Consider the following 25,558-nt stretch of genomic DNA (forward strand, 5'->3'; position numbering starts at 1 on the left):
CTTTTATTATATACAATAGTTGATTCTCACAATTTTATTGTTTGTATTTTAAAGTATTTTAATTTTAATGTCGTGTAATTTACGAACACTATCGTGTGGGTTAGTTTTTTTTTTCAAATTGTATAGTACTAATAAGCAAATATAGAAGACTGATCCTAATAAAACAGAAGACACTACTAGAAAAATTGCTTCTCACTACACTTTTTTTATCACACTTTATAAAAAGTGTCAGCATAGATGTACTATCTACACACTAGCTTTTCACTGCACTTTATAATATATTGTTACTGCACTTCAACATAAAAAGTGTCATCATAGATGTACTATCTACACACTACCTCTTACTACAGGTACCCGGTGCTGCACTTCATCAAGTGCCATTATAGATGAAGTGTCAGCACAGTAATTTTCTAGTGACAATTTTAAGTGTCATTACAAGCCAATTTTCTAGTAGTGAGAGGGATGATTTACATTGCAATAAATTACTAATATGTATAAAATTGGTATTCAATATATTGTATTTTTTTGATGACTTAATATGTGATAGGAAATAGACTGAATTTCCGCGACACCAAATTTGAAAATTGATAATATTAAAGTACTATGAACATAAATAATAATGAATATATTATACTCCAGATTTGATGATTTTCAAATAAAAAACTAAGAAAGAAGTAGCATTAACTAAAAAACTTTTTTATGGAAGCCCAAATCCCCACTATCTCAATTTTCAAGCCCAAATCGACCGAATCAGATCTCAAAACACGGTGCATCTTCTTCCCCAATTTTTTATCTTTTGCAAAATTCTCAGCTCTCCTCTTTCTTTGTTCCAAATTTCTTATCGGAATCTTATAACTTTTCTCTTCTTTGTTTCCCTAATTTTTAGTTTCATAGTCTTATCTCCTTCGGTCGTGTGGAGAAGGCTGCCGTGGGGTCGGAGGCAGGGTTTTTGGGGTCGGCGGCCAAGTAGTGGTATTTTCCGGCGGCATTCATGGACAAACGGTGGGGTCGGCCGACCCCACCTGGATCCGCCGCTGCTCTAGTTCTATAAAAATATAGACATTTGAGATGATATGAGAATTAATGCACAATTTGTAAAGGAATAAATACATGAAAGAAAAGTAATTATAATATTGTTAGTTGAGAATGAGACTCACCTTATCAGAGATAAAGAAGTTACCGAAAATAGAGGGGAATAATTTTATGGGACATCCCAAAGTGAAAAATATCTTTATTTTATTAAGACGGAGGGAGTATATTTTTTCTTCATTATATATATTAAACTTTGACTATCATATGCATTGAACTATGATCAATATAACAATGCAATATAACTTTAGTCATTATATTGCAAGTCGACATACATACAAACAATAGTACATTTGTGTGATCTCTTGAATTGTGTATCAGGCATATTTGGGGAGTTTGAGGGAAAGAGGTAATAGAGAGAATAGATAGATCGATAATTGCTTGATGATTTTATTACTGCTGAGGCTCCCTCATTATATAGGGATGATACAAGTGTAATTAAGGTACAAGATCAATCAAGTATCAATCTAACAATCAATTATCAATTTTTTCCTATTCTATTCTCGGAGCATAATCATGGTCCATAACTGCATTTATTCTTTGGTATCTTTTCCTTTCTTAACACTCCCCCTCAAGTTGAGTGGTGGGATCTCCAAAGCGCAACTTGCCAAGTACGTTCGTGAGGCCTTTTGAATTGACTGCCTTGGTGAGGATATCGGCCAACTGTTCTTCGGACCGGACAAACGGTAGCTCCACAACTCCACTTTCCAACTTCTCCTTGATGAAGTGTCTGTCGACTTCAACGTGTTTGGTTCTATCGTGCTGAACCGGGTTCTCGGATATACAAATTGCTGCCTTGTTGTCACAGTACAGTTGACTCTTGTCTTGTGTGAACCCAATTTCATTCATCAATCTTCTAAGCCATAGGATTTCCATTAATCCACTTCTTATCCCTCGGAATTCGGCTTCAGCACTTGATAATGCCACCACCTTTTGTTTCTTACTCCTCCATGTTACTAGATTACCTTCGACAAACGTGAAGTATCCGGCTGTTGATTTTCGATCGACTGGGTTACTTGCCCAATCAGCGTCGGTGAACCCATAAATTCCTCGTTGTTCATTCTTTCTGAACATTATCCCATGTCCGGCCGTTCCTTTGAGATACCGCACGATTCTCAATGCAGCTTCGTAGTGATTTTTCTGTGGTCGATGCATGAATTGGCTTACTACGCCGACTGCATAAGCAATGTCTGGTCTTGTATGAGAGAGATAGATGAGCTTCCCCACTAGGCGTTGGTATTTGCCTTGATCTGCTAACTCAGCTCCATCAGAGATCTGCAGCCCGTGGTTCACCAGAATTGGTGTATCAGCGGGTTTACAGTCAATTAAACCCGTCTCTGCTAGAATGTCCAAGGTATACTTCTTCTGTCTCAAGAAGATTCCTCCCTCAGAGCGCAGTACTTCGATCCCCAAGAAATATTTAAGGTTCCCCAAGTCTTTCATCTCGAACTCTTGGAATAAGCTTCCTTTTAGTCTTTCTATTTCTTCTGTATCGTTTCCAGTGATGATCATGTCGTCTACATAGATGATGAGGCATGTGATTTTGTCCTCCCTCTTTTTCAAGAACAAAGTATGATCCGAGTTGCTCTGCTGGAATCCATACTTGGTCATGGCTTCTTTGAACCTCCCAAACCAAACTCTTGGTGATTGTTTGAGTCCATAGAGGGTCTTCCTCAGCCGACACCCTTCTCCTTTTCCGAATCCCTCGGAGAATCCCGGGGGTGCTTCCATGTACACTTCTTTTTTCAGTTCTCCGTGTAGAAATGCATTCGTTACGTCAAACTGGTGAAGTGGCCAGTTCCGGTTTGCAGCCACTGAGAGTAATACTCGAATGGTGTTCATTTTCGCCACGGGTGAGAAGGTCTCATCGTAATCGACTCCATAAGTCTGTGTATAACCTTTGGCGACTAATCGTGCTTTGTATCTCTCTATAGATCCATCTGGCCTTCGCTTGATGGTGAACACCCACTTGCATCCAACAGCCTTTTTTCCGTCTGGTATTCTGCATTTCTCCCATGTACCGTTTCTTTCTAAGGCTCCCATTTCTTTCAACATTGCCTCTCGCCAGTGTTTGTGTTTCAGAGCTTCTTGCACAGTATATGGGATTTCTTCTTCTTCATATAAGGCGACCTCAAATGCGTGCGCCATTTCTGAGAGGTGACCCTTGGCCAAATTCACAACAGAGTACTTGGCTTTCCTGCCGACGATTTGAGGGCTATATCTCTTCGGTGGGACTCCTCTATTGGGTCTCGGTGGTAGTTTATATCCTCCAAGTTCTTCATTAATCTGTTCTTCCAATAATTCGCAAACTTCTGATTCATACTGTGAGTTCGAATCGGGCTCAACATCTGTCTCAGGGTCAGTCTCATGCAGATGAATATCATTTTCAGGAGAGATATCAGAGGCACTTACATCGGATACCAGTAGGGGAGTTTCTTGGATGGTGTCACTGTTTGGTGCGGGCTGTATTTCTTCAGGATATGCAGAGTCTTGTTCTGGGTGAACTGTTGGAGAACAAAGTGCTGGAAGACCTGCTGGTAACCGGCTTAGTGGGTCACTATTGCTCTCCCCCTGACCACTAAGGTGATTGAAGAAATATTCTGTTTCAAGGAAATCGCAGTTCATTGTAGTGAACATACGATTAGTTTTCGGATCAAAACACCTATATCCCTTTTGTGAACTACCATAACCCACGAAGACACACTTTGTAGCACACGGAGAAAGTTTGGTTCGCTCATGTTTCGGAATATGGACAAAAACTGAGCATCCGAATACCCGAGGCTGGAGAGTTAACGGTAAAGGTACGTGGGCTAGTGTCGAGAGGACTTGCAGAGGAGTTTGCAGATCAAGAGTACTAGAGGGTAGGCGGTTGGTCAAATAAACGGATGCGGCTATAGCTTCAGGCCAGAAGTGTCTAGGGGTGTTAGACTCAATAAGCATAGCTCGGGCCATTTCTAGGAGGGTACGGTTCTTTCTTTCAGATACCCCATTTTGTTCTGGTGTGTATGGGCAAGTAGTTTGATGGACCAGGCCTTTATCATGACAGAAGGTTCTCATTTTTGAGTTGACAAACTCCCCCCCATTGTCGGAACGAAGGATCTTTATGTTTTTCTGAAATTGGGTTTGAACTAATGTGTAGAAGTGACTAAAGTGTTCAAAAACTTCACTTTTGTGTTTCATAAAGTAAACCCAGGTCATACGAGTGCAATCATCTATAAAGAGAATAAAGTACTTGAACCCTTGTCCCCCCACAGTTGGAGACGGGCCCCACACATCAGAATGGACTAGTGAAAAACAGGAATCGACACGGGTATTATTTGATTTATATGACTGTCTATGGCTCTTGGCTAACATACAAGTTTCACAATACATATCTTGACTGAATTTAGGAAAGAGGATTTTTAGATAACCCGTGGAAGGATGTCCCAAACGTCTATGCCAGAGCCAGGCTTCCCGATCAGTAGATCCATGAGTCAGCAATGCGGTTCCTTGTTGTGTTATTTCGTCGACGTAATACAGCCCGTCCCGCTCAGTGCCACGTCCAATAATTTCCCCTGTCCTGATATCCTGTAATAAACAGAAGTTTGGTTGCATTAGTAGAGTACAGTTTAATTCTTTCGTCACATGGCTGATTGAAAGGAGTTTATGTGACATAGAAGGAACATATAAGCAGTTAGATAATGTCAGAGCAGATGAAATTCTGATTGTTCCCGCTCCTTCAACAGCTGTAAACTCTCCACTAGCAGTTTGGATATGACTTTTTGGTGCCCTATGCATATTAGATATATCAGAAATATCATAAGTAATAGTATCTGTGGCTCCGCAGTCAAAAATCCATTTATCATTTTTCATTTCGGATGTGACGGACAAGGCATATGATTTAGGCAACTGTTCAAGTATCTGAAATCGATTTTCACACGGTATTGGGGCTGTTTTGAAATTTTTACCAACTCTAGGGGCATTTTTAGTAAGTTTCTGCATTGTGGGGTCCGGTTTGTCATTTTCAGAAATTTGGGGGCGTATTAGTGATTTTCCAAGGTCTGGGGGATCACAATTAGGGTGTCCGAAAGTGTGAGGGCTCGGTTTGGTATTTTCGGAAATGTGGGGTTGTATTAGTGATTTTCCAGGGTATGGGGGGTCGTAATTAGGAAGTCCAGAAGTATGGGGGCTTGGGAATAAATTCCCAAACCCTAAATTACCTCCCAAATTCGGCGCCTCCATTTCCTTCTCCCCCACATCCGATTGAGCGACTCCTCCTCCTCCCTTGGCCACTGTCGCCACTCCGGACGGTGCAGCTTCCATCCCTGAGTTGCCGCATCGGTTGCTAGCGACTCCCATGTTGCTCCCGATGGAGGCGGCTGATTCTCCTTTTCCCACTGCCGCCGCTGCGTGCCCACTGTTCCGGAGTGATATCGGCGGTGGTTTGGTCTTTCTCTCTTGCCACCACTCCGGATAACCATGGATCTCGAAGCAGGATTCCCGTGTGTGTTTCTTCTTCCCACAATGGGAACAGGTGAGTTTCGACTTGTCCTCATCGGTCCTCTTGTGCCATCCACCACCATTGCTGCCGCCGACGTTCCGTTGGGGATGAGGTCGGTGGTTTTGCCATTGGTGAGTCACGGCTAGCCCAGCTCCGACTCCCTGTGCGCCGGAGTTTTCCGTCTGGAGCACATTCGATCTGGCGTCTTCTCGCCGGAGGATGGCGTATGCCGCTTCAGCCGAGGGAAGTGGTTCTGTCCTAAGTATCTCCTTTTTGATGCTTTCATACTTGTTATTTAGAGCCACAAGTAATTGGAACAATCTCTGTTCTTGCTTCTCGGTATTGTATATTTCGATATCTTCTGCATACTTCATTGGGTTCGGGTGTTTCCGATCAATAGAGATCCACAACTCGTTCAATTGGGTCCAGATCTCCTCCAATGACCCTTCCTTCTGTTTTAATGTAATTGCCTTTGCATACAGATCGTATACTTGGATTTTGTCACTCCCGCTGGCGTAAGTGACCTCGATGCTGACCCAAATATCCCTGGCTGTCGGATATTGGGTTAATCGGCTCACCAGCCTCTGTTCCACGTTCTGTGTGAGCCATGTGAATACACAATGGTCAGCCTGCTGCCATTTTCCGAAGGCCGGTTCGGTCGTTGGAGGAGGGGGTGGTACTCCAGTGATGTGAGACATCATCCCCCTTCCACCGATTGCCGCTTTCATGAGGATAGACCACTGGGGATAATTGTCTCCATTTAATTTCTCTGCAATAATCAATGGTGACGAATCAATTCTGTAGGTTTCTGGTGTTAATTCTGGAGGTTTGGTGGGTATTATTTGGTTCTGACTTTGTGCGATACTTGCTCGCATAAACTCGGCAAACATTCGAGCGAATTGCTCTGTTTCCGTTGGTTTTGGTGGGTCGTCGTTATCTGACATGTTTTTGGCTTTGCAGGGTCTGCCGGGTTTTAGCTAAAAGGTTTGAGATTGGTCCGAGACAGTGATGAAACTACTCTGAGTCTCATCCCTGCTCTGATACCATCTTGAATTGTGTATCAGGCATATTTGGGGAGTTTGAGGGAAAGAGGTAATAGAGAGAATAGATAGATCGATAATTGCTTGATGATTTTATTACTGCTGAGGCTCCCTCATTATATAGGGATGATACAAGTGTAATTAAGGTACAAGATCAATCAAGTATCAATCTAACAATCAATTATCAATTTTTTCCTATTCTATTCTCGGAGCATAATCATGGTCCATAACTGCATTTATTCTTTGGTATCTTTTCCTTTCTTAACAGATCAGTTACCATTAAGATTTGGTTAGAATTTTCATAAAATTACTTTAATTTGATATATATTGTAAAAAAAAGATAGAAAACACAATTCTTAGATATTTTAAAACTATTATTAATACTATTATAAGATTTACTATTAACGAATAATACATATTCCTTCCGTCCAATAGAAATAGGTCATATTTCATTTTTTGTCTGTCTTATTCCCATAGAAATATTTCATATCCATTTATAACAACCTTTTTTTTCTCCTTTTACTTTATTATGGGCAAATCACCCATTACATAATTTTAACTATTTTTTCTCTTTTCTCACTTACTTTACTAATTATGCATTAAAATTTGTGACAACTATAAATGACATATTTCACATATTTCTATTAGAGCATCAGCAATGGTGGACGTCCACGCGGAATTCCCACCAGCGTGTGGGAATTCCGTGGCGGACGTCCGCCATTGTGCGTCCCTTCCACGGATACGGAATTCCGCGAAGGAATTCACAATTCCTCCGTGTTCCGCGGAATTCCGTGCGGACGTCCGCCATTGAGTTGACGCCCGCGAAATTCCCGTTTAATTCCGTAAATTTGTGTCGACTATTTAATTCCGTAAATTTCTTACTTCCGGAAATTGTTTAATTTGTGAATTTTTTTATTGTGGGAATTTCTTCGGGAATTTTGCAGGGAATTTCGTCACTGTGCAGTGGGAATTCCGTATGACGTGAGAGTGCAGTGGGAAGTCCGTATGACGTGGCAATGCAGTGGTTTTTGGGAATTCCGCTGGGAATTCCGCTCCACTGTTGATGCTCTTATGAGACGAAGATGATATTTAAATTATTATTCTTATAATAAAAAAATGCTCCTAAAATTGAGATTATGCATGAGAAAAGAACCCAATTCGCACGAGGGTTACACGTGTGGACCCTAATTAGCGTGGTTTTCACGCTGAAACAATAAATAAAGAAATCCTTTTTCCTTTTGACTTTTATGAATCAGTATCACCATTTCAATATTTGATCTAATCTAGGCCGTCCATTTCTCCGGCAGAATCATCCAATACAAAATTCATGTGACATAAAGATCAATCATCTCTCACTCTTTCAATTCATTTTAGATTGCGCCTTATTCTCTTCGTCTTCTTCGAGAAACGTAAGAATTCTAGGGTTCACATAATTCTTGGAGCAGAATGTCTGGCGGAATTGCGCGCGGGAGGCTGACGGAGGAGCGAAAGTCGTGGCGGAAGAATCATCCACATGTTCGATCACTTTTTTGAAGCCTTGTTTCTTTTAGTTTCCGCTTGCAGTTTGTGTTTATTGTCTATGAACTGATTTGAGTATGAATAGAATGTTGATTTTGATTTTGATTTTGATTTTGGGTTTAGGGTTTTGTGGCTAAGCCGGAGACTCTGCCTGATGGTACAGTGAATTTGATGACGTGGCACTGCACGATTCCGGGTAAGGCCGGGGTAAGTATATCGATCAACTATTTATGTAAATTCATTGCTGTTTTGGCTTGAAAATGTTTTCGATTATATATCATCGGCATTCTTTTACGTGTATTATTGAGTTGAGGCTCTTCAATTGGGTCGAATAATGTTGGTTTTACTTGGGATGTGAATCTTCCTAATTAGAATCGAACTGCGGAATTGTTCATTATTGGTTTAAGTGGTTTGTTGCTCACTTGCTTGCTCTGATTATTGTTCAGTGTACTTGTTATTGGGTAAATTGGACCTCTTTTATCAGGTTAATTATCTTTGTTGGAGACATGAAAATGAGGGGAGGAAAGTGAGAAACACACTCTTTGCAGTGATACGATTTTATATCACTTGCACTGCTTGGTATCTGTACAAAATGGAAAATATGCTTGTTCTATATTATGATGGATTGTGTTGATATCATATAGCCTTAGTTTATTGACTTAATGCCCGAGTTCCCTGTTTAGGATGTTTTTTCCAAGTTCTGAATATAATGATTGTTATTTTATTCTCATTTTCTAATCAAATTATATAGGTTAAACAAATGTTTATTAAAATGCCGTTTTCTTGAATTGCTCCCATTTTGAATAAACACACACAATGTCAAGCAATCATCTTTTTTTTTTCTTCATTTGAATTAAACTGCTTGCAACCTAGCATTACTACCTAATCTACTTGGGGTGTTTTCAAAGTAAATCAAGTTAGTAGCAGTGTTGTCAAAATGTCGTTCGGGTCGCCCGGGTCACCTGGGTCAAGACCATCACCGCCCCAACATGGGTGGGTTGATCGAGATACAGGGTCGCTGTTGGGTCTAGTGGGTCGCCGTCGGGTCGAGTGGGTCGCCGTCGGGTCGCCCTAAACATATGCTATCTCTGATTTTCTCAAATCTCTCACATGTTTTCTGACTCTCTGAATCACCATTCTCTATATATATGCATGCACCACATCAAACTTTTCAAACCTACTTTCTACACTTTAGAATTCGGCCTCTTCACTCCTAAACAAATAAACAATTCAAAGATCTTTTGCTGCCACCCTTCATATATTCATTTGTTTTGATATTTTCAGACAATGGTATCAATTATTTATTGTGTTATGACTTATGAATTGTTTTGATATTTTGATCATTTTTATTTTCCACTTTATCTCTATTCACATGAGTTGCGTCTACATTTATATTATTTGATATATTCTAAACATTAGAGCAATATATTTATTTTATTTAATATTAAAAGGCAAAACAATTAGCCTAGATTTGTGGGTCTCTCGACCCAGTCGACTTGTCAACCCGCGACCCGAATTTTTACCTCATCAACCCGATGCGCCCCGCGACCCTAACAACACTGGTTAGTAGAACACAAAACCTATATGAATCATCCTAATAATTTATTACTCCATGTATTCAATATAATTTAATTAATCCATTAATACTTTTCTACATCATTCTAGTTGGACCCAAGATCAGGATATTGAATATGTTACTACTATTGTGCCTCATTTAATTTAAAATGTTCAAGCCGCATCCAATGGTCCAACCACAATGTTTACACAACTCATAGTGTGGAGGTCCATTTTGAATATATGGTTTCAAAGTGATACTTAATATACTAGGACAATGTGACATTAATGTATCTGATGGGAATGATGCAGTTTAATACTATTATGATAAATAAATTGGATTAAATTAGTAATATTAGAAAATGTGGAACTATTTTGGATACTTAGTTTGAAAGTAACATGCAACAACTCACTGGGATGGTTTGTCCGTATTTATGGGAACAATGCAAGTTAGCATAGCATTATAATTGTGGTCGGTAGAAGGATGATAAGACATAATGGCCCTTTATCATGGGATTATGTCAAAGCAAACGTAAGTTATGGTACGGTGATTGGGAGTGGAAGTTTGGGAAATAAAAGATAAACAATCCCTATGTTTTTTGTTATTTATATATTTTTAAAAATTAAAATAAATAATGTGGTTACATTGGGATTGTGATAATAGTGGGTGTCTGTGAAGGTGTGCAATGAAGATGTGATGAAAGTTGGGGCTTATTACTAAACTCTCTTTCTTATTTTGAGTATTGAATCTTTGAGTACTAAATGTAACTTGATGGCTTCATTGTTGTCCTTCGAAAGATAAAATATGTTTGGCTTTTTTCATAAATCTTGTTAATTATAACCAGAATCCAAAATGATTGAGCATATGTAGTATTCAATAAGTCTTGCATGGTACATCAATCTGCTTTTCAAGCATACATCCTTGCTCATCTCATCCACATTTCTCAACCACGCTATCACATATCTATCTTGACAAATGATCCTCGGAATGCTATAATTGGATCAATATTGCATTTATTTCTCTATCCGTGCTTCATAATTGTATTGTCCTGTTTTACTCTGTTTGCAAAATGCAAATCACCACTTATGAGTTGTGACTATAGCTGTAGACTTGTCCAGAACTTGTGTAAGTGTATGTGATTAGTTGCCACAAAGCCCTCTTCATTTATCACCAATATTTCTTCTAGCCTGGTCTGTTGAGGACTTGAGGTTCCTTCTAAACTTAATTAGGTTATAACCTTAGTAGGTTGAAGATCTAGGAATGTACTTCTGATTAAAAATGGCTTCTGTTTGATTTTTAATCAGTTTCATTGTTCTTTTTGTTTTATGAAACTGTCCTAGCTTCATTTTTCAATTTGTTGTGTCCCTATTAATGCATGTGTGTGATTACTTTTTCATATATTACTATTGGGTTTGCTCTAACACATATTTATGATCATGGATGCCTTGCAGACTGATTGGGAGGGTGGTTATTACCCACTCACAATGCACTTTAGTGAAGATTATCCGAGCAAGCCGCCAAAGTGTAAATTCCCACCAGCCTTTTTTCACCCTAATGTGTACCCATCTGGAACTGTTTGCCTCTCAATTCTTAATGAAGATAGTGTGAGTGTAACTGCTCCTTCTAATTCCATTGTTACTGCTAAGCTAATTCTTATGATGCTCATGTTATTTTTCATTGTATTTCAAATATATTAGGGGTGGCGGCCAGCCATCACAGTGAAGCAAATTTTGGTTGGGATCCAAGATTTGTTGAATGAGCCTAATGCATCTGATCCAGCTCAAACTGAGGGGTACCATATGTTCATCCAGGTAATATAAATTCTCTATGATTCTGAAATTGTTAAGTGTCATTGAATCAGCTGCTCAAATTTCTTTACCAGTCACTGTATAAATCATTTCCTCCCTTTGCTGTAATATTACTCAAATCATTTCCCCCCTTTGCTCAAATTCTTGATGTTTTCGGTTTTCCCTATATTGCATGTGTACATCAGTCTGCTACTCTCTTCATGTATATGGGTGGTGAAAATAATTTGTCTGTGTATTTTCATTAAACATGGATTCATATTCTTTTTAGCCTTAGAGAGCTGGGAAGGAAAAAGCTCCATGATAACTTGTGACGAACTGCTGTAAATCCTGCAGGATCTGGTTGAATACAAGAAAAGGGTTCGGCAACAGGCGAAGCTCTACCCCCCTCTTGTCTGAATACATCTTTGTGCTTGCTGGTCATTCTTTAGCTTTGAGGCAAACGTTGTTGCCGGAAATTGTATTGATCGAAAGAAGAGTAACGTGTACTGCAGTGGATGTGCTTATAGTTACTGAACCAGCATGACGCATTAGAAACTTCTTGATTGTGAAACTATGGCCTATGGGTATTGTATTTAGATTGATGTCGAATGCTGTATCATAAGATCGCTTTTACTTTATTCAACTGTGAGGTATGCGTGTTTTACTTCAGTTATTCAAGTATTACTGTGCCGTTTTACCATTTCATAGGGGTATCTTGCTTGATCTCTTCCATCAAGTTAAATATAACGTCAATACAATGTCTTCGAAATATTAATCCTTCTGTCACTGACTTTGCATTTATTTTCTAATGATTATATACTTTGAAAACAAAGTTCATTTTGCTATAATAAATTATGTTAATCACCTACACAAATTAATGATTTATTGTGAAAGACTGTAGCATCAATGCAATTGTAGAAATTTGGGCACACTTCAGTCAACTGAATTGAGATTTGGGAAATATGTAATTTCTATTATACTAGTAAATTTTATATACTTTAATTAAATAATTTAAAGATAGTATTAATTATCTTATTTTTATTAGAAAAAAAGGTATACGTAGTCGATAGTGGACTCTACTGTAGCTGGGTTGGTATAATCACAAGAGCAAAAAGGTGCCTTTTTGGTTGGGCGTTGCACAGCTTCAATGGACGATTTCAGTGCTTATTACGCTCCTCCAATCCACCACCCATACTACCAGCCCCCTCCGCCTCCGGGAACTTCCCCTGCCGTCCAGCCCCAAATCGTCGCCTACGCTCCCCCAATTTACCCACACTCGTCGCACGACCAGGTCCGCACGCTCTTCATCGCCGGCCTCCCCGATGACGTCAAGCCGCGAGAACTCTACAATCTCTTCCGAGAATGCCCCGGATACCAGTCCTCTAATCTCCGACCCCCTACTTCATCTAATAATCAGGTACGTCGCGCTCCCGATCCAGATTTGTGCATTTATCATGACCTCGTAGCTTCAATAGGCAGGTTCGTTTTAGGTTATAGTTCGAACAGAGGGAATCGCGACAAATTGAAATTCCTTTTTTTCATGAATTGAATTTCTCGAGTTCGATTAGTGCAAATGAATACCGGGATTTAGGTTTTTTGTTATCCGGTTTCTGGTGATGGCGAGGAATTGAGTCGAGAAATGTATGGAAGAGCTGAAATGGTGAATCGGCATATGCGTACTTGAGATAGAATTTTTATCTTTTGATCTTTTGTTCTGATTCTTTTGTTGTTTGGTTAAGAATAAAATGACTTCGAACAATGCTCGGTACCTGTTTCTGCTAGCATCATTTGTGCAATCTGTACATCAATTTTGGATAGTTTTACCTTATGCAGAAATACAGAATGATTACTTGGTTAGTTTTGTCATAGATTACTTGGTCACCATAATAAGCGTATCAAAAGAAAGTAAGTGTGTGTAAGATAACATTGTCTGATTCTGTAAATCGAACTTTATGATTTCAGATTTTAGGGTTTAGTCTACATGTTTCTTTTGAAACTGATATTAACACTTATTACTTGTTTTCCAGCCTTTTGCTTTTGCAACATTTGTGGATCAACAATCAGCAGTAATGGCTTTGCATACTTTTAATGTAAGACATTCTAGCATGTTCATCCAATTCTAACTCGGAAGTTTTTTCAATATCATGTCTATTTTCTTGAGTAATTTCCCTGTTTTTTTTCTTGAATCGTGTTTTGCCTATGTATTTGTACAGATAATGGTATATATGATTGATGCGTCTGTATAGGTTGTAATTCTATGTTAAGATGAAAACAGATAAATGTATACATGCCTTTTGAGGTTGTAATGGGTTGTCTCTTAGACTCTTATTAATGCCACACTAACATGAATGTATTGACTTCATCCAGCATCAAATAAGCTCTATGATATTTCGGAATTGGAATATATGGAACCACATTAGCTAGCAATGACATCTGAAGTAACTGTAATGAGAGTGTATGATTAAATGAACTTCATTCAAAGCTTGGAACTTTTGAGATGGTTACTATTGAAAATTGAATATATGATTATAGAGACACCCAAACGGATTTGTATGTTTTGAAATTACTTAAAATGACCATAAATTGTTTGGTTAAGGAATTTGGGTAGTGAAACAGTTTGTTTCCTTATTGTCCATCCTAGGGATTAGCTGCTGCTACTTGCTAGTTTGTTTGGTTGAGGAATTTCTGTAATTGGCTTACAGCCCTCAAATAGGGATTAGCTGATGCTACTTGCTAGTGTGCACATGAATTTTTTTTTATCATGTTTAGTAAGCTGACTTAATTCTGCTAGATTATATTAGCCTCCCCAAACTTAGAACTTCAGGTCTCAAAGAAAGAACCTTTGTTATAACTTGTAATGGATGCCTCATTAGGAAGGTCATTAATGCATAATTTGTATGAGCAATGCATAGTAGCATAACTGATTTATGAGCTGCTGACGAACTTCCATGAGAGGCAAGAAGATTATTATGTTGAAATATGTATGAATCATGAATGATATTCACAAATGAATTAAGGATCCGAATCATCTGAGGACTGGATTTGCTTCCAGGTGAAGGGGAAAGTAACGATTGCTATGAATCTTGTTAGGATACATAGTTGCTCCTGGGGTTGTTAAACAACTCTTATCTAAGATATCTGAATTCTGTGGCTCTTGTGCATTCTACATGTTGATGAGGAATTGCATTATTAATTAACATTAAATGATTCAATGATGACCATAAAATAATTCATTCTCTTATTTCCTTTTGCGTCTCAGGGTATGGTGTTTGACCTTGAAAAGGGTTCTACTCTATATATTGATCTAGCAAAATCTAATTCCCGGTCAAAACGCATACGAGCAGGTATATCATATCTTAAATTAATAGTTTGTCATATGCTTGTTTCTTGAACTAACTAATCTCATGAATAGATGATGAGAACCAAGGATCAGAAAAGAGATTGAAAGGAGCGGTGGCTAGTTCAAGGGGTGATGATCCTGGTAAGATATGACCTCTAGTTTGATTATGTAAAGCATACACTTTCATTTCCTGTGGAGCTTCCTTTCCCTAAAGGCCTCATTTGTGGATGAGAGTGGATAAGGATTGATTACTAGAAATTTTCTAATAGGTGCCTAATGTTTACCCTTTGATTTTAAATTGATGGATAACAAGAACCCCTGATTGTTTTGGTTTTGACTTTTGAGTCAAATGACTGATATGTGGATCCCATTCCCGTCTAAAGAGGTTGGGTATGGTCTATCCATTTGCCTCCTTAATACTTTTAAAATGCACAGGATGTGTTTATGAATTTTGTTAGTATATTCAATTATTCATCATTCTATCCATTTAGCCATCAATCTACCAAACCATAAATCTTCAAGAATAAACAAGCTTATATTCGCTAGGTCCTTTTTGATCTTTTATTGCTTCCATTTATCATCCTGTCTACCAGTACTATATTTTGCTGCTTGAGTAACAATTCAAAATGATCCCATTTGAAACTAGTCACATGGGGGGCACATTATTCTTAAAGCTCATGTTACACGTGTTTGCACCCTTGGGCACTAGCAGGTCTTGGCAGCATTCACACACCTGGAATGGGTAATTCTGCTTACAACACGATTGGTTATTCTTCCACACAAAGGTCATATGCGCACTTCTTATGCCCATTTATACTACTTGGAAGTGATTGTTTAAGTATGCGCCTTATTTTATATTTAACACCTGCTCCAAGCTTAAGAACCGGGGGCGACGTAGAAGCATTTGCAACTTATCCCATTTCCTGGAGTTAAATTACTTAGTTTACCATGCCATAGTTGAGTTGGCTTATGATTATTAATTCTGCTTTTTCTTGATCCAGTCTGCGTAACGTTGATGGTGGGTCCATGAGTGGAGCTTCTTCGAAGTCGGTAAAGTCTGCTACTAAAGTATTTCTGAATTCATTTTCTTGAAATGATCTCTTATCTTGAACTTATAACTATTCCCCCGCCTGTTCGCTTCAACATTTTCTCAATTTTGTTATGTTTTTATGTTGCTGGTTGTCGCCTTTGTCTACAGTATTTTTGTTAAGATTAAAGACCGACTGAATAGTCTTAAATGCCATTAGAGTGAATTTTGCTACTTTGAAATGATTATAGAAAAGAAAGTTGGCTTTGCATTAAGTTTTGTGTTTCTAGTAAGGAGCCAAAGTCTAGTTTAGTTTTTAAGGTGGCCTAATGCATTTCCTAATGTTTTCAGAGCAGCAGCCCATGTCCAACGCTTTTTGTAGCCAATCTTGGTCCACATTGCACCGAGGAAGAGCTGACACAACTGTTTTCTAGGTATATATTAAGTGCATTTTGGATGCTCATGCTCTATAATGGAACCACAGCAAATGTTCTTATATTTGACATTTCTGCCTGCTTTCCATAGATGTCGTGGATTTATAAAACTGAAGATGCAAAGTACATATGGAGCACCTGTTGCATTTGTTGACTTTCAGGTATGGTATTATTTTGACAATTCTACAACTCCGTTTATTTCCACAGAAAAGCTTTAGCATTATTTCCAGTGTTTTACATGCACTCATATGATCGTTGGGTTTACTAGCAACGGTTCATCTACTTTTCCTTTCCTCTAAATTTTTTCTTCGGCATTACTCAGGACACTGCTTCTTCAACCGAGGCTCTAAGTCATCTACAAGGCACAGCTCTCTATTCCTCAACGTCTGGCGAAGGGATGCGGCTGGAGTATCCTTTTGAGCTAGTTACAGCAGTAAACTGTTTCCATTTACTGATATTTATTGTTATGTCAGAACAAATTTCTTGGCATGTTCCCCTAACCTGAATTTAGATTTGCAAAATCTCGGATGGGAATGCGTAGTAAGAGGTCCACCAGGTGAACAGATGCAGTAAAATCATGTAGGAGCCTGCTTCGTTGAACAAACCTGGTTAGGGGTATATCTACTGTTTGCCTACGTCGTTGGGTATCTTTCTAGAGATGCGTCGAATTAATGGAACTTGGGCGAAGAAAAAAATGTGATTGTGCCTTACTTTTCTTCAACCACTCTTTGACTTATGCGAAGAGTTGACACATTCTTACTATGTAAAAATTTCCAAGATGCCTATGATTAGAGAGGTCTTGTGTGTCAACATAATTGACCATTTTAGTTCCATCAGGGTTGATTACCTACTTTTCACATTGGATTTGAGAATAACATTATTGATAAAGACAGTAGAAATTGTTACAGTGCAGATGCATATTTCATATTTGTGTTAGTATTTTACTTGGTGGGTGCTACTAAAGACATGGGATGTCTGAACAATATTTAAGTTACACAGTTGTGAGATTTACAGAGTTTTGTCAGTCTTTTCATTTACTATTAACACTTGTTGATAGAATCTCTCTCCGGAATCTGCGGGGGAGAAAGATTATTGTCAATTCATGCTAGAATTCTAATAATGTGATTTCCACATTAGAAATCTCGTAGTAAATTCACACCTTATTTTACATGTTCTGTACTTGAAACTGTAATGTTATTTTAGTTTTGAATTAGATGAGTGTACCTATTGAGAAGGCATTCCATATGATAGAATGTTTGTTTCAAATGGTAGATTGTTTGGTTGGAAGCTTTGTTATACGAGTCCTACCATCTATTAAAATTTTTAAACTATATTTTCTCCTTCTCTTTTATTTTACCTGTTGCAATTACGCATTAAAATCTATGTAGTTCCAAATAAGATTTATTTACGCATTAAAATCTATGTAGTTCCAAATAAGATTTATTTCTAAGGGACGGATGGAGTAGTAACTTATTTATACAATATTGTCCTAATAAAATTTAGAATGCTACAAAATAAACATTCAAATACTTAATGGGAATAATGATTTAATTTCAAATATGTAATTCAAAAATATGTAATTTAATTGAATCCTTCATAGTCTAATCATCATTATAAAAATATAGGTATAGATGTGATGATCGAACTTCCCAAACTTTCGGTCCACTTTCTCATATAATCTTTCTGGCTTGTAGAAAGAAAAAAATATTCATTTAAATTTCAATATAAATATCAAAGGTCAATATTATATAAATTAATTTTAAAATAAATACTCATCCAAATCTATAACGAAATTCCACATCTCCCTATATGGCGCATAAACCATATGGTCGGTGGACATAGGACACATTTTGTTTAGGTGATATGACTGTTAAGACAAGGTTAATAATTAATTATATTTTCCTTTTTAACATAAATTCAGGTCAGAGTTCTTTTTAACATAAATTTAGATAATTAATTATACATTTTCTTTTTAACATAAATTGAAAAGATCATATTAGTTCTTTTTAACTTAAATTTAAAAGGTCATAGTGAACTCAAACTCGAGATCTTTGATCTCATCAATTAACCACACTATCACTAAACCATCACACACACATGTGTGAGATATTATTTAACATATTCAAATGTTTATTTTGCATGATGAAGCCTGTGAGAGCATCTCCAATGGTCGGCGTCACCACCGGAGCGCCGATTTTTCGCCCACGCCGGTTTGACGCCGAACCATTGGAACCGGCGTGGGCGAAATCGGCGTCAAAATCGGCGTCGCCATGCCGATTCCCGCGCTGACGCCGGTTCCCACGCCGATCCTCACGGGCGCCATTGTGGCTCCCGGATCGGCGCCAAACCGGCGTCGGATTTAAATATTTTTTTTTTTTTTCGCAAAACACTATATATACGCGCGTTGAACCTCATTTTCATTCGCACCACTTGTTTTAACGAGTACTCTCTCTCTACCTTACTTTCTGTACAAGATCAATTTAAGAAATGAGTAATGCCGGTGGTAGTGGTGGGGATGCGGATGAGTACGAGCGTATGATGAACGAAGAGCTTGATGCCTATACGAGCCGTGAGGTTGATCGATGGATGCAGAGTTATATGCAGCCGGCGGCACCTCGCCCACGACCAGTTGTCCACCGTCGACAAGTGGTGCATCGTGATCATGACGCTGCACATCAGCGCCTGTTCACAGATTACTTCGCAGAGGAGCCGCGTTTTGACGCCAACCATTTCAGGCGTCGTTTTAGGATGAGGCGGGACTTATTTATGCGTATTGTTAACGAATTGGAGCAGCGATATCTGTATTTCCGCTTCAGGCACGATGCGGTTGGCAGACCCGGCCACACCCCTATTCAAAAGTGCACTGCGGCAATCAGGCAGTTGGCCTACGGCACCGCGGCAGACATGTGGGACGAATACCTCCACATCGGTGAGACGACTGCCATCGAATGTATGAAGTATTTCTGCCAGGGCGTGATCGAAGTATTCGGTGATCAGTATCTCCGAAAGCCTACCCCCGAAGATTGCCGGAATTTGCTGCGGATGCACGGGGATCAGCACGGGTTCCCGGGAATGCTAGGCAGCATAGATTGTATGCATTGGGAATGGAAGAACTGTCCCGCTGCCTGGAAGGGGTTTTACACGACCGGCTACAAGGGAAAAAATCCCACGATGATCCTCGAGGCCGTGGCTGATTACCGGTTGTGGATTTGGCATGCGTATTTTGGGATAGCCGGTTCGAACAACGACCTAAACGTCCTCAACTCGTCGCCCCTTTTCAACGAGCAGTGCCAGGGCGTCGGTCCGGCCATCAGTTTTGTCGCCAACGGCAACCAGCATGATATGGGCTACTACTTGGCGGATGGGATATACCCTAGGTGGCCCGTCTTTGTGAAGACGATCCGGTGCGCATCAGAGCCGAAGAAGGCCTACTTTGCGACTCGGCAGGAGTCGGCGCGAAAGGACGTGGAGCGCGCATTTGGTGTGCTTCAAGCTCGATGGGCTGCAGTTAAGGGACCAACGCGTTTGTGGCATGTCGACTGCATTGCTGATATAATGTATGCCTGTATTATCATGCACAACATGATCGTCGAAGATGAAGGTGTACAACTGACTGATTGGGCCACCGACGATAATGAAGCAGGTCCAAGCCACGGCGTCATCACCGCCAACGTACGAGGTGGGGTACCGCACGATGAAGAAGCCCTCCTCCAAGCACATGCCGACATGCGTCAGACGGAGGCTCATATTCGACTGCAAAATGATTTAGTTGAAGAGTTGTGGGCGCTGAGGACTGCAAGGCGGTAGTTTTTATGCAAATTTATGTAATTTTTTAAATGTAATATTTTTAATTATTGTACTTTTTTTTATATTAATGTAATAAAAAAATTTTAATATTATTATTCGAATTTTCCGTATTTGTCTCGTAATTTAAATTCCGTATGTTGATACAAGTGTAAATTAAATTATATAATTGTTATTAGTGATGTGGATAGGTAGTGTGAAGGCTATTTGATGGCTATTTGATGTCCAGTTGATATGGCAAGCTGATGTGGCAGGAGAATTGTAGTGCTGATGATGTGGCAGTGTGAAGGCTATTTGACGGCTATTTGACGTCCGTCAGCATTGGAGATGCTCTGATAGATTACTCAACCTACACCTAATCACTATTAATTTATCACCGAAAGTTGAATTAACTATTTAACCATCCTTCAATGATCAATCTATAATATAAAATTCAAAAATATTCTCACAAAGATTGTTAATTGATTTTGTGTATTCTCAATTCTATGCATTTCTGCATGATTGTAAAAAGTCCACATTTTTATCATATTTTTTTGCATTTTAGTCATAATCATTCAATTTTATCTCACACCATAATAAATTAATTCAAACACAAACTATTATTCTCCTCTATGTTATCAGCATTATCTATTGCTTCCACCAAACTAACCGTCCCATAATATATTCAAATAAGCCAATATATATTACAATAATACTACAGTGTATCTTTAGCTTCAATAATTCCCTAAACCAATGATGCGAGCACAAGAAGGCTTGTTTGAATTGTTTGAGGGAAAACAATAGTTTATCAATAAAGAAATATTCTCTTTAATTTTATGAATTTTGATGCATACCGACAAAAATTATTCATGAAATAAATTGGTAGGTGGACAAAGGAGAAAATAGGTCGACGTCAAATTTGATGTTAGATTTAATGATCGATCGGTTCATTGTGAAACACCACAATTTAACATACAAGGCTAAAACATAAAATTGCATACAATATTTCACACATAACTAAAAGGACTTTTGTTGTCAAATAGAGAAAAGAATTGACGAAGTTTTCAAAGTAAATTAACATACAAATTAAGAAATCAACTCCTGATGGGATACGAACTAAACAACTAAACAATAATTGCGAGCCCAATAGCAGTGACGGCCCATCAGCCCAAAACCCAAGGAAGAGTATCAGTTCGGCACAACCAAAGAGTTCGGTCACAGCCTATAGCTCGGCAAAAGCCGATCGGCAAAGTTCAGCAGTTCGGTCTCAGTATTCGACCGAACAAGGAGATAGTAATCCAAGGAAGAGTATCAGTTCGGCACAACCAAAGAGTTCGGTCACAGCCTATAGCTCGGTAAAAGCCGACCAATCGAGCTCAACTCTCAGATCGGCAAAAGCTGATCGGCAAAGTTCAGCAGTTCGGTCTCAGTATTCGACCGAACAAGGAGATAGTGGACCCATGCAGGATCTCCACGACCTCCATTACACCCACGATCTATTTAGTGGTATTAAGCAGTTATCAACTCCGCTACCATGGCTGCAAACCACGATCTTAGTTCGAATGTATAAATAGAACTTAGATCAGATAGACCAGGGTTAAGTTCTCTAGATCCTGAATCTCATATAGCAAATCAGCATTGTAATCTGTAAGCTAGATCAAGCAATACAAATTTGCCCTCTATTCTTCCCGTGGACGTAGATTTACCTCAGTAAATCGAACCACGTAATTCTCAGTGTTGTGATCTTCATTTATTACTTGCATTTATTCCCATCAAAAATTCGCTAAATCATCACTGGCGCCGTCTGTGGGAAACAGAGAACCAAAACTGTGATAAAAGCGAGTTTTTGATCCTCTTCCACCAAAAAATGCGTACCAGATCACATAATACCCATACTTCCGTCCGTGATGAACGTGAGGAAGCTAGTCCAGCCCGTAGGTCTGGAAAACAGCCTCGGGAGAAATCTGCCTCCAGTTCTCACGGTGAAAGAACAAACCACTCCGGTTAACTAGGGAAAGTCCAATCCAAGCGATAAAACTCGCCAAATAAGGACACTAACTAAGTCCGGTCAAAGAAGAGTTTACTTCATAAGACCGAGGACGAGTAAAGACAATTGTGGGTCCAAGCTTCTAAGGAAGATACAAGATTCCACAATTCAGCTTAAGAAACAAGCAATTCGTCTGAAACGAACTGCAATAAGCCGAGAACCACTCCGGTTAACTAGGGAAAGTCCAATCCAAGCGATAAAACTCGCCAAATAAGGACACTAACTAAGTCCGGTCAAAGAAGAGTTTACTTCATAAGACCGAGGACGAGTACAATAAATGAAATAAAAAATCGCTGAACTGTAAATACGCAGTGATAGAAGCGAAATGAAAAAATTTCATTTACTAAGTCTTGTTGGGCATACAATTCCGCTGCCCTACGAGAATGCGTTACACCATTACAAAGGACTATTCTACTGTCTACGATTGCTAAAGTTGAGCCACCTATCCGAAAAATCCTCATGATGCTGAGTTCGGGCGTTCCGAGCAGTTGAAGAATAAGTAGGTGGACGAGATGCTCTGATCGACCTACCGCCTCTTCCCTGAGTCCGAGAAGTTCTAGCACCTCGGCGGCGAAGAGTCTCTTCACGAAGCATTCGCTGATCTTGCTCACTCATATTCACAACTCCTCTACGAACTTCAGGGCGTTCTTGTCTTGACGTTTCCGGTTGCTCCTGAGTCCGTTGTTGATTTGGAGTAGAACTTTGAGTAAGTGGATTAGAGGTTTGAGTTGGAGTGTGAGCATCTATTAGCGGGAAACGGCTAAGGAATCTCTCGATTGAGGGACGCCGGGAAAGAATGATGTCGTACAGAGAAGCCAAGCGCCGCAATGATTTCACAACTTGTTGGCAAGCCGAGCTCTCCAGCACATTGTTCTTCCGGAGTACATGAAGCTCCTCCCACAGTTCATCAACTTGATTCTGAACTTCAGATATAGTCATTCCCCCGCGCCCGCAGATGAAATCTTCATATGCAGTCCTCTCAGCGATGACAGTATTCAGCTCGGCCTCCAGATCTTTCTTTATGGACTCTAAGTCCTTATTGTTGGACTCCAGCTCCACTGAACGAGCCAAGAGTTCATCATACTTCATCTGGTCATCTATAGCTTTTTTCTCAGCTTCATTTAAAGCCAAAGAGTATAGCCGCTTCCAGTGAAGTACCTCCAGCTCCTTAGAGTTAAGAATACGAAGCAGCTATGTCAGTTCGGCATTTCAGTTTACCGAGCAGGCAGTAAACCACAATAGGAGTAAAAGGGATTAAGAAAAGCTATAAGGAAGACACGAGTGTAGAAAGAAGAATTTTTTTCATTCACAAGAAAAAATTTACACAAGGAGGGCTTCAAGGCCATTTTACAAATAGAAAGAAAGAAACTAAACTAAGAGAAGGGAGACGAAATCATACTCCGCCAGTTTCGTCTCCGGCTTCTCTGTGGGTTTCAGCTTCTTTCTCCTTGTCGACCTCGGTCTCAGCCTCGGCCTCCCTCCTCCCTCCCTCCTGCTCGGCGCCCCCATCGCCGATCTGCTGCACCTCTTGCTCGGCGTGCCCGTCGCCGGTCTGCTGATCCTTCTGCTCGGTCTCCTTGCCGGCCTCATTTTCCTGCTCACCCTCTTCTTTGAAAATTGAAGCGGGTGAAACAGGCCCCAAGGAGGTAAAGATGGCCTCCATGTTCTCGTCACGGTCAGCACGGCAATTACGGACTCGTTCAGCAGAAAGCAGGACCGATGAAGACGCAAGCTCCTCAAGGAGCGGCAGACTCTGGAGACGCGCTGCAATCTCTCGGCCATACAGCGGCAAGACGACTTCGGGTTCCTGCTCAGCATTATCGGTCATCAATTTCAGCAGATCACCGATAAGGGCCGAAAATTGATTGCTCAAAAAGAGTTTCTCCGTGTAAACACGGAGAGCCTCCCCCTGAGCCACCACGGCAGCCGCCTCCCCCTGTTTCGACCGCTCTCTCTGGATGATGAGCTGGTCTTTGGCACGTTGGGCTTCATCCTGAGCCGAGATCATAGCGGCCCTTGCCCTCTCAAAGTCTGCCCGAGCCTGTTCGGCCTGATGACGAGCAGCATTCAAATTCCTCTGCATCTCATCATAATCGCTGGACGCTTTAGAGAGTTCAACTGTGACGAGTTTGCAGAGCATATTGTTCCTCTGAAAATGGAAAAAGGAAAAAGTCAACAGAGGGGCCACAAAAAAATATAGGAAAGAAGCAAAGCCAGAAAATCAAGAAGAAAATTCACCTCTACAAAGTCCTTTGGCCATAAAAAGGGCTCAGAGATATGTTCCGAAGTGGCCGTAACCACTCCTGATCCATAACCCCCCTGGACAATGTCTCTCTCTGGCGCTTTTGGGGGTTTCTGAGTCTTCGCCTTCCCCCTTGCCGAGGTCGATCCCGGTTTTTTTAGATCTGAAGACTGACTCGAAGAGGTCTTCTGCCTCTTCGGATTCTTCTCGGCATCAGACGCCGAGCTGGTGGTTTTCTGTATCTCCGGCTCCTTTGATTCGGAGGATTTGCGACCAAGCCTGCTTAGCATGTTCACTGCCAAAAAGCAAGAAAACAAAGTTAGTTTTCGCCGCTAAAGCAGTAAAGCATAAAAAAGAAATCCTCACCCTCAGTCTCTTCGTCCGAAGACGAGGAGTCGAACACGAAGTCACCCTTGACGAGCTCAAATTCCAAATACTGTTTCCTAATCATGGGAATCTTATTGAGCCCGCCCTCGAGCTCGTCCAACGGTTCTACCCGAGGATGAGGAATTACGGACTTCGGCCCTCTCCAGGAAAAGTCCGGAGCCGCTGTCCTATTGTAAAAAAAGAAGCGATTTTTCCACATCGGCCATTTGGTTTTACAGAAGGCTCTAAAGGGCTGTAAAGGGATCAAGTAAAACCAGGATCCCTTTCTCTTAAACTGAAAGAAATTAAGGATTGCCCTCAGAGACAGATCCTTTTCTAGTCTACGCAGCTCGGCAGCAAAGGCCGATAAGTGCCTCCAAGAATTTGGAGTCACCTGACCTAAAGGAAGTTGGAAAAAATCAAGAAGCTCTACAAAGGCGGGGGGAAGAGGGAAACGAAGCCCGCATTCTAAGCAGGCTTCGTAAACGGTGGCATAACCCTCCGGCGGCGAGTTAGCCCTATGAGTGTCGTCGGGAATCACCACTAACCCCCCAGGAAGAAAATATTTTCTGTGTAAGGATATCACAGTATCCTTACTCAAAATGCTGTGAAAATATTCTACCGTCTTCTCCCCGGAATTTTTCCGGCCAGAAGATCCCTTACCCCCCTTCCTACCACTACCTGATTCAGAAACAGTTTCAGAAGAAGAAGACATGATTCTTACTCTTTGATGGTCGAAAGTCTCTGAAGAAATTCTTGAAGAAGCGAAAGAAAATTTTACGAAAAAGAGAGAGAATGCAGAAGAAATAATCGCAAAAGTGCTCCAATGATGAGGAAAGGAAATATTTTT

General features: G+C 40.1%; 3 protein-coding genes across 4 annotated transcripts; 2 read left to right on the forward strand and 1 right to left on the reverse strand.

The window, feature by feature from the left end:
* Nucleotides 1-4,402: 4,402 nt before the first annotated feature.
* LOC121786512 lies at nucleotides 4,403-6,676 on the reverse strand. Its single transcript, XM_042185148.1, has 2 exons — nucleotides 5,289-6,676; nucleotides 4,403-4,656 (listed from the first exon to the last, which is right to left on the reverse strand). The coding sequence occupies exons 1-2, from the start codon at nucleotides 6,511-6,513 to the stop codon at nucleotides 4,619-4,621; spliced, it is 1,263 nt and encodes a 420-aa protein (XP_042041082.1). The 5' UTR covers nucleotides 6,514-6,676; the 3' UTR covers nucleotides 4,403-4,618.
* A 1,201-nt stretch (nucleotides 6,677-7,877) lies between these two features.
* LOC121787034 (SUMO-conjugating enzyme SCE1-like) lies at nucleotides 7,878-12,147 on the forward strand. Its single transcript, XM_042185631.1, has 5 exons — nucleotides 7,878-8,124; nucleotides 8,251-8,334; nucleotides 11,134-11,286; nucleotides 11,380-11,493; nucleotides 11,824-12,147. The coding sequence occupies exons 1-5, from the start codon at nucleotides 8,056-8,058 to the stop codon at nucleotides 11,884-11,886; spliced, it is 483 nt and encodes a 160-aa protein (XP_042041565.1). The 5' UTR covers nucleotides 7,878-8,055; the 3' UTR covers nucleotides 11,887-12,147.
* A 400-nt stretch (nucleotides 12,148-12,547) lies between these two features.
* Nucleotides 12,548-17,310, forward strand: LOC121787032. Of its 2 annotated transcripts, none has more exons than XM_042185629.1 (10): nucleotides 12,548-12,886; nucleotides 13,497-13,559; nucleotides 14,729-14,813; nucleotides 14,882-14,950; nucleotides 15,519-15,594; nucleotides 15,811-15,859; nucleotides 16,188-16,270; nucleotides 16,362-16,431; nucleotides 16,593-16,678; nucleotides 16,782-17,310. In XM_042185629.1, the coding sequence occupies exons 1-10, from the start codon at nucleotides 12,617-12,619 to the stop codon at nucleotides 16,828-16,830; spliced, it is 900 nt and encodes a 299-aa protein (XP_042041563.1). In that variant the 5' UTR covers nucleotides 12,548-12,616; the 3' UTR covers nucleotides 16,831-17,310. The 2 variants fall into 2 exon arrangements, with proteins under 2 accessions (XP_042041563.1, XP_042041564.1); XM_042185630.1 differs by having other exon boundaries at nucleotides 12,549-12,886; nucleotides 15,522-15,594.
* The last annotated feature ends 8,248 nt before the right edge of the window (nucleotides 17,311-25,558 follow it).

Source organism: Salvia splendens, chromosome 22 (assembly GCF_004379255.2).
Source record: "Salvia splendens isolate huo1 chromosome 22, SspV2, whole genome shotgun sequence".
Classification (NCBI taxonomy): Eukaryota; Viridiplantae; Streptophyta; class Magnoliopsida; order Lamiales; family Lamiaceae; genus Salvia; species Salvia splendens.

Coding starts and splice junctions, on each gene's coding strand:
- LOC121786512 (XM_042185148.1), bottom strand. CDS start 6,513: ATGTCAGATAACGACGACCCACCAAAACCAACGGAAACAGAGCAATTC. Junction 4,657..5,288: donor GGAGGCGCCGAATTTGGGAG/GTAATTTAGGGT, acceptor TGTTTATTACAG/GATATCAGGACAGGGGAAAT.
- LOC121787032 (XM_042185629.1), top strand. CDS start 12,617: ATGGACGATTTCAGTGCTTATTACGCTCCTCCAATCCACCACCCATAC. Junction 12,887..13,496: donor CTACTTCATCTAATAATCAG/GTACGTCGCGCT, acceptor CTTGTTTTCCAG/CCTTTTGCTTTTGCAACATT. Junction 14,951..15,518: donor TTCAAGGGGTGATGATCCTG/GTAAGATATGAC, acceptor CTTGGGCACTAG/CAGGTCTTGGCAGCATTCAC.
- LOC121787034 (XM_042185631.1), top strand. CDS start 8,056: ATGTCTGGCGGAATTGCGCGCGGGAGGCTGACGGAGGAGCGAAAGTCG. Junction 8,335..11,133: donor CGATTCCGGGTAAGGCCGGG/GTAAGTATATCG, acceptor GATGCCTTGCAG/ACTGATTGGGAGGGTGGTTA. Junction 11,494..11,823: donor GGTACCATATGTTCATCCAG/GTAATATAAATT, acceptor TAAATCCTGCAG/GATCTGGTTGAATACAAGAA.